The sequence below is a fragment of the Macaca thibetana genome, chromosome 10 (genome assembly GCF_024542745.1).
Source record: "Macaca thibetana thibetana isolate TM-01 chromosome 10, ASM2454274v1, whole genome shotgun sequence".
NCBI lineage: Eukaryota > Metazoa > Chordata > Mammalia > Primates > Cercopithecidae > Macaca > Macaca thibetana.
The window spans coordinates 8,756,116-8,769,179 of NC_065587.1; the positions used below are offsets into that span (position 1 = coordinate 8,756,116).

At 52.6% G+C, this 13,064-nt stretch overlaps 2 protein-coding genes and 1 non-coding gene across 5 annotated transcripts; 1 reads left to right on the forward strand and 2 right to left on the reverse strand.

Annotated features, from left to right (window-relative positions):
- Nucleotides 1–385: 385 nt before the first annotated feature.
- On the reverse strand, nt 386–4,408 carry SMDT1 (single-pass membrane protein with aspartate rich tail 1). The gene is made up of 3 exons (XM_050806158.1): nt 4,112–4,408; nt 1,678–1,818; nt 386–620 (listed from the first exon to the last, which is right to left on the reverse strand). Exons 1-2 carry the CDS (start codon nt 4,295–4,297, stop codon nt 1,681–1,683), a joined length of 324 nt encoding a protein of 107 aa, XP_050662115.1. The 5' UTR covers nt 4,298–4,408; the 3' UTR covers nt 386–620; nt 1,678–1,680.
- Nucleotides 4,409–4,636: 228 nt separating this feature from the next.
- Nucleotides 4,637–9,846, reverse strand: PHETA2 (PH domain containing endocytic trafficking adaptor 2). 3 transcript variants are annotated; one of them, XM_050806106.1, is made up of 4 exons: nt 9,685–9,753; nt 8,427–8,508; nt 7,657–7,767; nt 4,637–6,798 (listed from the first exon to the last, which is right to left on the reverse strand). In XM_050806106.1, the coding sequence occupies exon 4, from the start codon at nt 6,782–6,784 to the stop codon at nt 6,005–6,007; it is 780 nt and encodes a 259-aa protein (XP_050662063.1). In that variant the 5' UTR covers nt 6,785–6,798; nt 7,657–7,767; nt 8,427–8,508; nt 9,685–9,753; the 3' UTR covers nt 4,637–6,004. The 3 variants fall into 3 exon arrangements, with proteins under 3 accessions (XP_050662063.1, XP_050662064.1, XP_050662065.1); XM_050806107.1 differs by lacking the exon at nt 7,657–7,767 and having other exon boundaries at nt 9,751–9,846; XM_050806108.1 differs by lacking the exon at nt 7,657–7,767 and having other exon boundaries at nt 9,685–9,747.
- On the forward strand, nt 7,923–8,026 carry LOC126929942 (small nucleolar RNA U13). Its single transcript, XR_007717373.1, has one exon. It is a non-coding gene; the product is annotated as a small nucleolar RNA U13 (small nucleolar RNA).
- Nucleotides 9,847–13,064: the final 3,218 nt, after the last annotated feature.

The window sequence follows — 13,064 nt, forward strand, 5'->3', positions numbered from 1 at the left end:
TTTGGGAGTTATAAGCCAGGAAATAGATGAAAACCTATATATATCCTCATATCACAGAACCCAAGTTTTGAATCATTCTAGTTATATTTAAGTAGTATGCTAACAAGCAGAGCGTACTACTTAAATGACTGGCACTGAACACAGAATGGCATGAGGCTTTAGTTAGGCCGTGTAGCTTTCTTAAGGGAAAATGTGCAGTTTCTGTTGGGCTTTTGTAAACAATGAAAATCGTTCCCAGGCCCCCAGAATAGTTCACCCGGCTCCACTGCAGCCTGGATAGCCTGGGCCTATGTTTCTCTCATGAATAAAGGACAGCAGAAACAACCACACCAACTAGAGCCTAGGCATACTGAGAAACTGCAGCAATCACTCGGTCACACACAGCTGATATTTATTATGTTTATTCATAATTTGATTGCTTGTTTGTGCAGTGCTTAGTGGACAGCACATCTCAGGGAGCCTGCCAGAGCCTGGGGTAGGATATGGTCATGGACCATACAGGAAGCTTCACCAGACTGGGAGGCTGAGGGCCTTCCCTGAGCCCTTCTGCTGATAGGGAAGGCAGAGAAGCTGAGAGCATCACCATTTCTTCAGTTACTGCTTTCTCCTTTCTGTAATGCCTGGAAGAAAGGAAAGCAGCAGTGAACTGGGCAACAGAGTAGCCTTCCATCTGCAGACTGAAAGAATTCCACAAAGTGCTTCTATCAAACATGGCAGGAGAAAGGCAGCTTTGAGCACGTTTGATTGTTTATGCATATGTTAACTGGGCATTCACCACGGGCCAGGCACTGGGGGCCCAAATGTATAAAAAACGTCCCCTGCCAGCAAGAAGCTCAGAGTCTAGTAAAATTTTGGTTTGAGTGTGTTTAGACACATGATACCGAGTATTTGAAGAGAGGTACTGGAGGTACTGGTTGCTCAGAGGAAGGAGTAGTCAACTTTCAAATGAAGGGAGGAAGGAAGACTTCAAAGACACTGTAGAATGGGGTGGAATTAAGACCCAGAGCTCTCGGAAACAGCCTTCCATGTGGGAGGAACAATGAGCCAATGTTTGGGGGTGGGTATGAGTGTGAAAACTCAAGAAATGGTGAATACTGGGAATCGGTGTGTGGCTGGAAATATGGAAGATGAGACTGGAATAAGAGGTGTGACCAGATTATGGCAAGCCTTGAATGCCAGGCTAAGGAGTCAGGAGTGTCCTCATCTCTGACAGTAATGCCATGAAGCACATATTAGAGCACATGAAGTCGGCTGGGCGCAGTGACTCACGCCTGTAATCGCAGCACTCTGGGAGGCCAAGGTGGGTGGATCACCTGAGGTCGGGAGTTTGAGACCAACCTGACTAACATGGAGAAACCCTGTCTCTACTAAAAATACAAAATTAGCCAGGCATGGTGGCACATGCCTGTAATCCAAGCTACTCAGTAGGCTGAGGCAGGAGAATCGCTTGAACCTGGAAGGCAGAGGTTGCAGTGAGTTGAGATCATGCCATTGCACTCCAGCCTGGGTAACAGGAGCGAAACTCCATCTCAAAAAACAAAAAACATTAGCCACCAAGTGGGTCAATTCATTAAAGCTTCTGCCCTCATTGTCCAAATGCTGCTACCAGGCCAGACTGCATCACAGACAGATGCTCCACCCTGCTTCCTGGTCCATCTAGGGTAAAGCAAGTCTTACCTGTTAGTCATCATCATCGTCATCTTCTGGAACAAAAATGTCATGTTCCTCAAGTAGAGCAGCAAAGTTCTTGCTAATGAGTGTCCCGACATAGAGAAAGGGGATCACAATGGAGAACACACGGAGAAGGCCAAAGGACATCTGCAGAGGGTCAGAGTGGCAGCTGTGAGCTCCAGAGCCCACTCTGGCAGGACCAAAGAAGACCTGGCCCTCTCACGGACATACCCTCCTGTGGACCTCAGACCCATCATAAGCAACTTGATTTTAAAATCCTTGGAAAAATTCAGGGCAAGAAAAGTAATTAGAAAAGGAGAGGGCCAGGCGGGGTGGCTCACACCTGTAATCCCAGCACTTTGGGAAGCCAAGGTGGGTGGATCACCTGAGGTCAGGAGCTTGAGACCAGCCTAGCCAACATGGTGAAACCCCGTCTCTACTAAAAATACAAAAAATTGGCCCAGCGGCCAGGCGCGGTAGCTCAAGCCTGTAATCCCAGCACTTTGGGAGGCCGAGACGGGCGGATCACGAGATCAGGAGATCGAGACCATCCTGGCTAACACGGTGAAACCCCGTCTCTACTAAAAAATACAAAAAACTAGCTGGGCGAGGTGGCGGGCGCCTGTAGTCCCAGCTACTCGGGAGGTTGAGGCAGGAGAATGGCGTAAACCCAGGAGGCAGAGCTTGCAGTGAGCTGAGATCCAGCCACTGCACTCCAGCCTGGGCAACAGAGCGAGACTCCGTCTCAAAAAAAAAAAAAAAAAAAAAATTGGCCCAGCATGGTGGCGCACGCCTGTAATCCCAGCTACTTGGGAGGCTGAGGCAGGAGAATTGCTTGAACCCAGGAGACAGGGGTTGCAGTGAGCCAAGATTGCACCATTGCACTCCAGCCTCGGCAACAAAGTGAGGCTCTGTCTTAAGAAAAAAGGCCAGGCGCAGTGGCTCATATCTGTAACCCCAGCACTTTGGGAGGCCGAGGCAAGCAGATCACGAGGTCAGGAGTTCGAAACCAGCCTGGCCAACATGGTGAAACCCCATCTCTACTAAAAATACAAAAAATTAGCCGGGTGTGGTGGTACACGCCTGTAGTCCTAGCTACTCAGAAGACTGAGGGAGAAGAATCACTTGAACCCAGGAGGCGGAGGTTGCAGTGAGCCGAGACTGTGCCACTGTACTCCAGCCTGGGTGACAGAGTGAGACTCCATCTCAAAACAAAAAAGAAAAAGGGATAAGGTGACTGTTATGGCCATCAAAGTGGATGAAAAGTCCACTGGAAAGAAAAGTCTAAGGCACCCTAGACATCTAAAGTTAGGACACAGCCTGCTAATTACTTTAAATCCCTACAGGCAGACGGGTGCACCAGTACTAGGAGGGCCAGACTACGGTGAGCTCTATCTGAACACGAAATACACGAAAACCGATGACAGAAAGATGTACACTGAAGGGATATTCTATACAGTTCATTAAGTAACACGTTCCCTGATGCCTGAGAAATTTGATTTAAAAATTTTAGAAACAGATGTATTTGAAAGTAGGCATGTATTTACACTCAAAGACTATTTAAATGGATTGGGAGAATGTCAGTAAAATCTCAGCAACGTTTCTCTCGTATTCCTAGAATTTAAAAAAAAGTTTTTTGCAACTGTTTTGATAAGGCAGGTCTTTCCCAACATGGACCTGCAGTCAACTGTGTGAGTTAGCATAGGCCAGACTAGCTTTAAGAGAATGTTTTATTTAACTCCCACACCACACAGCCCTGCAGTGCTAAAGCAAACTTTTGTTGGATATAAGGGACTGTTTCCGTTTTCCCTAGAAAAACTCAAGCATGTGACAGCGTTCAGTGTTGGAAAAAGATAGAACCTGATGGGGACGGTACCAGGAAGAAACCCGGATGCTGCGGCCTCAGAGATGGCCTTGGATACTAACTTCACCGCTCTAGCCCGATTGTTCATTTGAAAAACCGTGATTTTAATAATTCCCTGCACATCTATCAGGACTGTAAATCACATGAATACTAGGTGACAACTCATAAAAAGATGAGGCCCATCCCACGTACCCTTTATTTACAGAATCCTTTCACAATTCATATTTCATCCCATAAACTAGGAGACAGGCAGGGCAGAGATTACAGGACTGGTCTAAGCTAGAAGCACACGGCCTAGTCTTCTGACTCCAGAGGTGCAGAGCACCCCACCTCTCATGACAAGCTAATGTGAAAGGCCATCTTCCTCAGCGTTTTCCCCCCATCTTCTGTCTACCTACCATTTTCTACACACCTGTCAAAATTAGCAACTCATTAGCGTATTTATTCTTGGTCCGCCTTCCAGTCTAAGGTAGTCGTTATGATTGGCCTTCGCTCCCGTCAATCAGCGCCGCCCTCACGCACTCCCCACAATGATTGGCCTCAGCCCCTTCACCCCGTCTCCAGGCAGACACTCACTTTCACCGGTTTGGGCAAAATGGCGCCGCTGCGGGTAACGATGACTGACCTCGACGGTACCAGGCTCTGGCCTAAGCCACTCCGTGCTGCGGCGACATCGCCATCTTTCCTCAAGCTAGGCCCGCTTCGGAGAGCCCCGGACCTGACTGGTACCAGTGCTAGCCAGCGAGCCGCTCCGGACGCCATGCCCCCAGCTCCGCCCCTCACCAGGGCACCCGGACCCCACCGACCGGTCCCGGTGCCGCCCTCGGGAAGAACGCCGCCCGAAGCCTCGCGAGACTTTGAGGAGCACACGGGAAGCCCAGCCCTCGCATTCGCGCAGTGCTGGCGGCTCCTGGGGCGGTGGGAGGCGTTTGTCACTGGCCGGCGTAGTGACGTCACGAGAGCAGCGGTGCCGCCCCGGCTCCCTACGTCCGCGTCCTCCGGGGCGGGGCCGCGGTCCTGGGTCCCGCACCTAGGACTGCACGGTGGCCGGAGCAGGACTTAGTGGCCGGCTGTAGAAATAAACCCAGGGAGACGAATGAGTAATAATGAAAAAGCTTTACTAGTGTTTTAACCGCGTACAAAACACTGTAGCAATAAGAGAAGGGCTCGTCAACAAAATGCAGTGGCTGCGGAGCTTCCAGGCAGGGCTGGGGAACAGGCCGGGCGCCCGCCCTGGGCGCATCTCCGCCTCCTGGGGGTAAGAGGCTCCGAGCGTCCCCCTTAGGCCTAGTTGGGTGCGGGTCAGCCCTGCCCAAGGCCCCAGTGAGGGGAGCCGAGGCCAGGAAGAAGCAAGTTTTGTGTGTTTGGGAGGGGGTGTCTCCTCCCGGCCTCTGCGTCTTCCCCCTGGGGCGTCAGTCTGGTTAGGCTCTGGTGACCCAGCCGCTTTGCCTCCCAGAACAATAGAAAAATCACCCTCGATGTTGGGAAGAGTAGCAAGGAAAGGTCCTGGCAAGTACACCCTGGGTGACAAACAGGGCTATGAGAGTTTCCAGGTGGTTTCTCGAGCAGCTTCAGTTTACCGGAGCCCAGCCAGGAGGGAGAATTTTAGCACAGGAAACGGAATCCCGTGTCCAAACTTCTAGAATACCCAGGACTGAGAACCAAAGCAACAAACATTACCCAGGGAGCCACGCTGCCTACCCACCTCTTCTTTAACCCCTCACTTGGCAGCTCCAGGAGTTGGCTGCTGAAGACAGAGTACAGGAGGGCATTTCATTGACATAAAAAAGCTACAAGCCCCTTCTGGGGCAAGGTCCAGCACCATCTGTTAACAGGGGAGCCGGGGAGAAAGGATGGGACCCCAACACTCTGAGCAGAGTAAATCTTCACTGGCCGAAGACCCTCTGCCTCAAAGGGCCCTACCCAAACTGCTGAGTGAGGATCCCCAATCTTCCCACCCCTCTCAGGAAGAGCTGGGTCCCAGAAACTCCTGTGACACAATAAATCCACTTTCTCTGACAGTGTCAGAGCCTCAAGCCAATACTGCAGCCTACCTCGGATTTAAATGCACACGAGACTCCCCAGGTTGGAAATTATGGCTCCAGAGCCTGGTGTATAGGTCAAAGGTAGGGCAAGTCTGTGACACTCTCAGGTGACATTTCCCACTTCCTTCATTTCATTAACATCCCCTGGGAGGGGCCAGTCAGGCCAGTGCAGTCAGGAGATAGGGGTCTTGCTCTGTGGTGTCTAAGTCTTCTTTCCTCTGTGGACCTCAGGAAATAAAGAGGATGGAAGGAATGGTCCCTCAGTCCCTTCCAGACACACGGGTGGATCTGGAATCTGGAGAATGCCTAAATAGCAGGAAGGAGAGAACCCATGTCCCCTCCCAAAACACAACGTTGGAAATGGGTAAACATTTAACTCCTAAAAAAGAACTGGCCCTGGTTTCCTGACTCAAAGGGTCCAGACTTAGGGCTTATCCTGTTCCTCACATTTTGGCTGGCTCCTCTGGGCCCTCTGCTGCCAACACTGCCGCAGCTCCATGATCTCCTGGCCATACCAGTCATGCAGGGTAGAGAAGCAGGAGGTCTCAGGGGACACAGGGCTCTGCCCCCTGCCTAGGAGGAGGCTGGCAGGGCCCTGCAGCTCCCACTCAGCCAACCCCCGCCCTGAAGACCTGCTGCCCCCTTCTTCAACCAAGCCCACGGGGCTGCTGTCCTTGGAGAGGGAGTGGCCATTCTCCAGGCCCACAGATCGGTGGTTAGGAGCCTGGGGCTTACAGCGGCTGGCAACAGACTTCCAGGATGAGCGGCGTTGCAAAGCCAGGCTCTGGCGTGCGTCCTGCAACTGGCTCTCCAACTCACGTACCACCAGGCGCATGTAGCCAAAGCTTGCCCGAGACAGCGCCTTCACCCAGGCCTCCTGGGCCGCCGGCCCTTCTGCGGCCAGCAGGTGTGGGCGCACTCCAGGAGCATCAAAGCAGATGGCAAAGGCAAACTCCTCAGGCACGGGAGCCTCAGCCAGCTCCACTGTGCAGCCTTCCAGCACCACCAGGCTCAGCGGGGCCCGGCCCTCGCGACTCTCAAAGGAGAACAGCAGGTTGCCCTTGAGGACAAACCAGCATCTTCGGCCAGTGCCACTAGGGGTCGATGGGGTTCCTGGGCCCCCCCAGGTGCGCAGGAAGCCCGTGTGGTCTGCTGGGGAGTCGCTGAGTGCATAGTGGGCTACACTCCTCTCGTTCAGCTTCATGGCTCCCACAGGAACTGTGAGGCGAGAGAGATGGCAGCGGATCAGAGAGGGAGGTGGTTCTGTGCTCCACTGGGGAAGAGCACTGGCTCCGGAGGTGACCTGGACCCCAGCCCTGGGACTCCTACTCGCTTGCTGTGTCCGTAAGGCCCCTACAGTCTCCTGAGAAGTGGGCTCGTCTTTCCTTCCTTTTCTCTCAAAGGGATGTTGTGAGGATCATGCAAAAAAAAAAAAAAACTGGACGTTGGCGGACTTGGAGAAAAGAATAACAAGACTGCATCAGACAGGAGGCATGGCAGGACCTGGGCAGGGCTTTCTAAAATCCAAACAAACAGGCGTCAGCTGAGCTGAAATGGACCCCAGACCCATCGAAACCACTGTGCTTAAACTATTCCCTGATCTGGGGTCCTCTCAACTCCAACTCTGAGGCCAAGCTTCCAGGGTTTCCATGACCCTCCTGGGCCTCTACTGGCCTCTTATTTGCATATAGCAGTTGAATCTTAGTGACCTAAAGGCAGAAGCTGAGGCACAAAATATAACTTTAAAGAATTTACTTGAGTGAGAATAAGGACAGAACAAACTTCTAAGTTGTCATGGGGTGTGATGCATTGGGCCTTTCCTACAAGCAGGTTTTTATAGGCAGAAGGGGGCAAGGATGACAAAGTTGTTTGGCATGAATTCTCCTTGGTTTATAGAAATAACATTGATTGGCGGGGTGTGGTGGCTCACATCTGTAATCCCAGCACTTTGGGAGGCCAAGGTGGGGGTGGATCACCTGAGCTCAGGAGTTCAAGACCAGCCTGGCCAACATGGTGAAACCCCATCTCTAAATACAAAAATTAGCCGGGCACGGTGGCGGGTGCCTGTAATCCCACCTGCTCGGGAGGCTGAGGCAGGAGAATTGCTTGATCACAGGAGGCAGAGGTTGCAGTGAGCTGAGATTGTGCCATTGCATTCCAGCCTGGGTGACAAGAGAGAAACTCCATCTCAAAAAAAAAAAAGGAATAATATTGATTAGTGATTGGCTATACATTGTTGAACTATAGGGTAAGAACTGGAGGGTGTCCAGTGTACAACATTTTATGGCTACTTGGTGTCGCTCTAGAGCCACATAGCAAGTGGCTTCAAGAGGTAATTCTTGATCCTTTTGTAGTTCATGAGTGTGATGATTGGGTGTTCACGTGCATGTGTGAGCCATGCCACCCTCGAACCTTGTTACCATGTGGGCACATTACTAACCTGACATGAAGAAAAGAAAATAAAAAAGAAAAAGAGATAATTCTTCAGCTCAAGGGAGGAGTAAGACTTGACAGCTGTTGCATTTCAATATGTCTGGGCCTGATTATTTAAAGGGGCTCCAGTTCCTCAGATAAAACATTATTTTTCTCTCTCAATCTGCAGCCTTCAGGGCCAGATGGGGACCTGCTCTGTAAACAAGAGTGTAGCATAAACCCAGGTACAGCTGAGAAGATCTAACCGCAACCATTGAATGTGGGTGCCCCCAGGATCATGAACGACACTTAGTCCAACTGTCCTTACTCATGGAAAACCAAGGCCCAGCGCAGGGAGGGGAACTTGCCCAAGGTTACATGACCGACGAAACGCAGAGCTTCGTCTCCCAAATCTCTCACACTGTACCACTTACCGGCAGGGCTCACTGGGGGAGGGCAGGGACCTCTTGTCTGGCCACACAGCTCAGCCCTTGGACCACCTGGTTCCCAGGGAGCCTGCAAAACAATTCTCAAGCCCAGTCAGCTTATCCCAAAGAATGAGAACTCCTACTCCACCTTCGAGGCCTAATGAAACCATAGCCTCCACCAGGAAGCCTTCCGTGACCCCTGAGAATCCCCCCACCCATCTACCCAGCCAGGAACCCCTGAGCAGCTTAAGGGGCTGGGTCCCCTTTTCTTGACCTTTACTCTTCAGACCCCAGCTTTCTGCCTGAGTCCAGGTCAGAGCTACACGTGCTCTCATGGTTCCTAGCTTTTCCCTTCTAGCACCTCCCACTCAGTTTCTTTGTGGCTTTAACTGAAGTCACCTAATCTGGGAGGCCCTGCATGATCACCATATCATCTAAGGTGGCCCTGACCACCAAGGTGGCCTGACCTGAGGTCATCTGACCAGTAGACCCCCCATTTCTGGTTTCCTTCATCTCACGACCATGTCATTTGTGTTTACAGCACTGTTCCCAGCCCCAGAATGTCTAGGGTGGGGCTCAGCTAAGTTCTCAGGAGAACCCCAATATCCAGCACTGTGCAGGGCTCAGAGAGGCCCTCAGGAGGGATCTGTTGAATTAATGGGAATACATCAGTGGACAAATCAAAGTCTCCTGCCCTCCTGGAGCCTACAGTCCCACAGGGAGAAACACACTATAGGCAAACAAAATAAATGCTAATAAATTAATGAAAGAATAATTAGTGAAATAAGAGATACCAAAAGGACTGGTAATACTAAGGGTTATGGAGAAAAACAAGTCAGGCCCCTGGATGGGGAGAGAGGCCATTCCAATAGGGGTGGCCCAGGAAGCGGGAGGAGGAGATCACAGATATTTGCCAGAGGAGTGGCCTCACTGGGGGTCCTGGGCCCAGCACTGGGGCACACGGAGGGGGTGGGCAGCCCGTGAGGCCATGCCCCCTCCCCTCTCCCGCATCCGGGGAAGGGCGCTTCCTCCTCTCCACCAGCAGGGGGGCCAGGCCGCCCGCACACCCGGCCTCCCGCCTGCCCCGTCGTCTTCCTGGATTCTTTTGTTGGAGGAGAGGCGAGCTGGGGTGCGGGACCGCAGTGCCAGTGGCCACTGCGGGGAGCACCAACCCGGCTGTCGCCCTAAACAGGGGTCATCTCGGTCAGGGTCTCCCTGGCTACCGCCTCGGTTTCCCCGTCCTCGTGTCGGGGCTGTTACCCACCACGTCCCCGCGGCCACGCCTTCCCTGGGGCCACTTCCTCCCGGAGCCCGCCGGGTCCACTCTCACCTCCCGCCGCCGATCGCACCGATGCCCAAGAGGGCGATCTTGGCTCGAGACCCCTCGCCTCCGCCTGGGCTGCAACGTGGCCGCGGGAGCTGGGAGACCCCGCCCGGGAGGCTGGAGTTACCGCCCCTCCCCGCCCAGTATTCAACCGGCCCGGGATCTCCGAGGCGGCCTCGGGATCAGCGAGGGCGGGAAACTGAGGCCCGAGAGGGCGTTGAACTGCCCGAGCCACAGAACTGGTCGGTGCGGGCGGCCTCGAACCCAGAGGTCCCCCTCAGATGGTCCGCGGGCCTCGGTCCCGGCCCACCGTCCGGAAAACTCAGTCCATCTCTTCCTCTCTGGTCCCCCTCTCCCTGCTAGGCCTACTTCCCCGGCAGAGCCAAACCAGGGACGTCTCGCTCTGGGCACCTCCTAAGGGCGGGCTCCTACACAGCCCGCGAGGGCTGGTCAAGCTTTTGGGGCCGGTCAAGCTTTTTTGGCCACCCACCGGCCCACCGGGGTCGGCTGATTTCTGCCTCTGGAAATTACCCATTTCTGCTTCCCTGGCCTGAAGCCCACCAGCAGCCCCCAGGCTCTGCCGTAGTGGGTCCAGGAGGCGGCCTGCGGTGAAGGTCTCGGGAATGCACAACCAAACCCAAGAGACTAGAGCTTCTGGAAGGCCCTGGAAGCTGGAGGTGTCCTCAAACATCTGCCCATGAACTTGGCTCCCACCTCAGAGCCTTTGCCCTTACAGTTCCTGCAGCCTAGAATGGCCTTCCTTCCCACCGCCAGCCACAGCTCCACTCCTCAGGACGCCTCTGGACGCAGATTTGAGTCTCTGCTCAGAGGTCCCCTCTGGGACCATTGTAAAGCAACCTGCCCTGCAGTCTGTGTCCCATCCCTGGGGTGTTATTTCCATCAGAGCACTCACTGCTAGAGTAAACTCTCCTATGCTCATGCTTTTATTTTCTTGTTTATTGCCTGTCTCCCCTACTAAATTTTGTTCAGTTAATACTATATAATAATAATAAATGTGTTAGAAGGTAATAAGTGGCACGGAAAAAACAGAGGAGGATAAGGGAGACGGGAAATTGTGGGAGTAGGGAGGTTGCAATTGCAAATAGAGTGGTCAGGGTAGGCCTTACTGAGAAAGTAACATTGGACAAATACTTGAAGGAAATGAGGGAGCCAGTCATGCCAATTCCAGGCAGATGGAACAGTCAGCGCAGTGGCCTCAGGCCTGCTGTGTAAGAAGGCCAGTGAGGCTGGGAGGCCTGGGGAGGGGGTGGCAAACAGTAGGAGGTGGGGGTGGAAGGGGTGGGATGGGGCTCTGTAAATCTGGGAGGGCTGTTAGTCTAGACAGGGCTGTGAGGAGGGACCTGAGAGATTTCAAGGCGTACTCTCGCTGCTGTGGCGAGAATCAATGTCAGTGGAAGCTGGAGACCAGTGAGGAGCCTGCTGCCGCTATCCAGGCGAGATGTCACAAGGGCGGTGAGAGCAGGGAGGGAGAGGCAGCCAGATTTAGAATGGCTTTTGAAGGTAGAGAACACAGGATTTGCTGAGGAGTTGGATGTAGGGAGTGAGGGGAAGAGCAGGAAGGACTGCACAGTTTTGGCTTGAGCACCTAGGAGAGTTGTCATTATCTGAGATGTGGAAAGTGGCCGGTGCTTGGTCTGGGTTATGTTTGAGATGCCCAGTGGTCATCTGAGTGAAGGTGCTGTTAGGGGTCAGAAAGCGATGCCTAAAAAGATGACACTTGGGCGTGCTGAGTACTTTGAACCAAAGGACACTGGAAGAGCCTCAGAAGCCAAGTCTCTCTCTGACCTTCTCCTGCCCCCCTTCTTTCTCCCATTTTTCTCCTGCAAGGCAGGCCATAGAAACTGAAATTCCTCCTCCTTAAGGTGAGTTACAGAAACCACAAATATTGGCTGGGCGCAGTGGCTTATGCCTGTCATCCTAGCACTTTGGGAGGCCAAGGCGGGCGGATCACAAGGTCAAGAGATCGAGACCATCCTGGCCAACATGGTGAAACCCCGTCACTACTAAAAATACAAAAATTACCTGGGCATGGTGGCGTGCGCCTGTAGTCCCAACTACTCGGGAGGCTGAGGCAGGAGAATCACTTCAGCCTGGGAGGTGGAGGTTGCAGTGAGCAGAGATCACGCCACTGCCCTCCAGCCTGGTGACAGAGGGAGACTCTGTCTCAAAAAAAAAAAGAAGAAAAAGAAAAAGAAAAAAAAGAAACTACGAATATTACTGGAAACATCCCCCACCTTTCTGTGTCAGGCCTGGCCATAAAGGAATTCTCTGACCTACCTTGTCTGATACTAGGCCATAAGACTCTCATTCCAGAAGGGGTCCTGCCCTCTTCCCAGCAGGAGGGAATGCCACACAGAGAGAACAAGAAGAATCTGAACAGACAGACATTACTGGGTTTCCACACTCAGCTATTAACATCAAATCATTCCCTTTTGTCTAATTGCATTTATACAATTGTCCATTCCTTATTCCTTTTTTCTGTTGCCCAGGTTGGAATACAGTGACATAATCACAGCTCACTACAACCTCAACCTCCTGGACTCAAGCAATCCTCCTACCTCAGCCTCTCATGTAGCTGGAACCACAGGCACCTGCCCGGTTTTTTTATTTTTTTGTAGAGACGGGGTCTCACTATGTTGGACACAGGCTGTCCTTAAATGTCTGGCCTCAAGCAATCCTCCTGCCTCAGCCTTCCAAACTGCTGGGATTGCAGGCATGAGCCAGCAGACCTGGCCAGGGGTGTCCATTCTTCATCAGAGACATAAAAATAAAGTTTTCCCTGAGTATTTGTGTCTTCATTCCTGAAGGCTCCCAAGTCACATAAAACATTGTGTAAATCAATCTGTTATGCTTTTTTCTTGCTAACCTATATTTTGTTTATAGGAGTGTCCGCTGTGACCTTTGGGATGAGTAAGGAAAAATATCTTTCTGCCCCTACAATGCCCAGAACAAAGCATTTGCCAGCTAGCAGTTTCTCAATAAATACTTGATGAATGAATGAAGAAGGAAGTAGCCGAGCCTTTGCGAGCAGTCCCTGAGCGTCAGGCGGGGAAGGGGAGCCGGCTGCCTTTGCTGGAGCTGCGACCGCCTGCTTTGCTGCCTCCCACGCATCCTCCTCGTAGAGACGATTAATCCCAGACTTCCATTTTCCCAGCGGCTCACTAGGGAGGACCTTGCTTCAGAGCAGTCTCGCATTTCCTCTAATCAAAGCCCTCAGCAGGTATTCACTGCACGGCCGCTTACTGAGCGCCCACGGTGAGGCTGGCACGATCCTCGCCCTCGTGGTCCCCACAGAGGTG

Bases quoted from the DNA above. Each gene is read 5' to 3' on its own strand.
- PHETA2 (XM_050806107.1), bottom strand. From the start codon at position 6,784: ATGAAGCTGAACGAGAGGAGTGTAGCCCACTATGCACTCAGCGACTCC.
- SMDT1 (XM_050806158.1), bottom strand. From the start codon at position 4,297: ATGGCGTCCGGAGCGGCTCGCTGGCTAGCACTGGTACCAGTCAGGTCC. The intron at 1,819-4,111 runs GTGAGTGTCTGC...GACCCTCTGCAG, and splicing joins TTTTGCCCAAACCGGTGAAA to ATGTCCTTTGGCCTTCTCCG.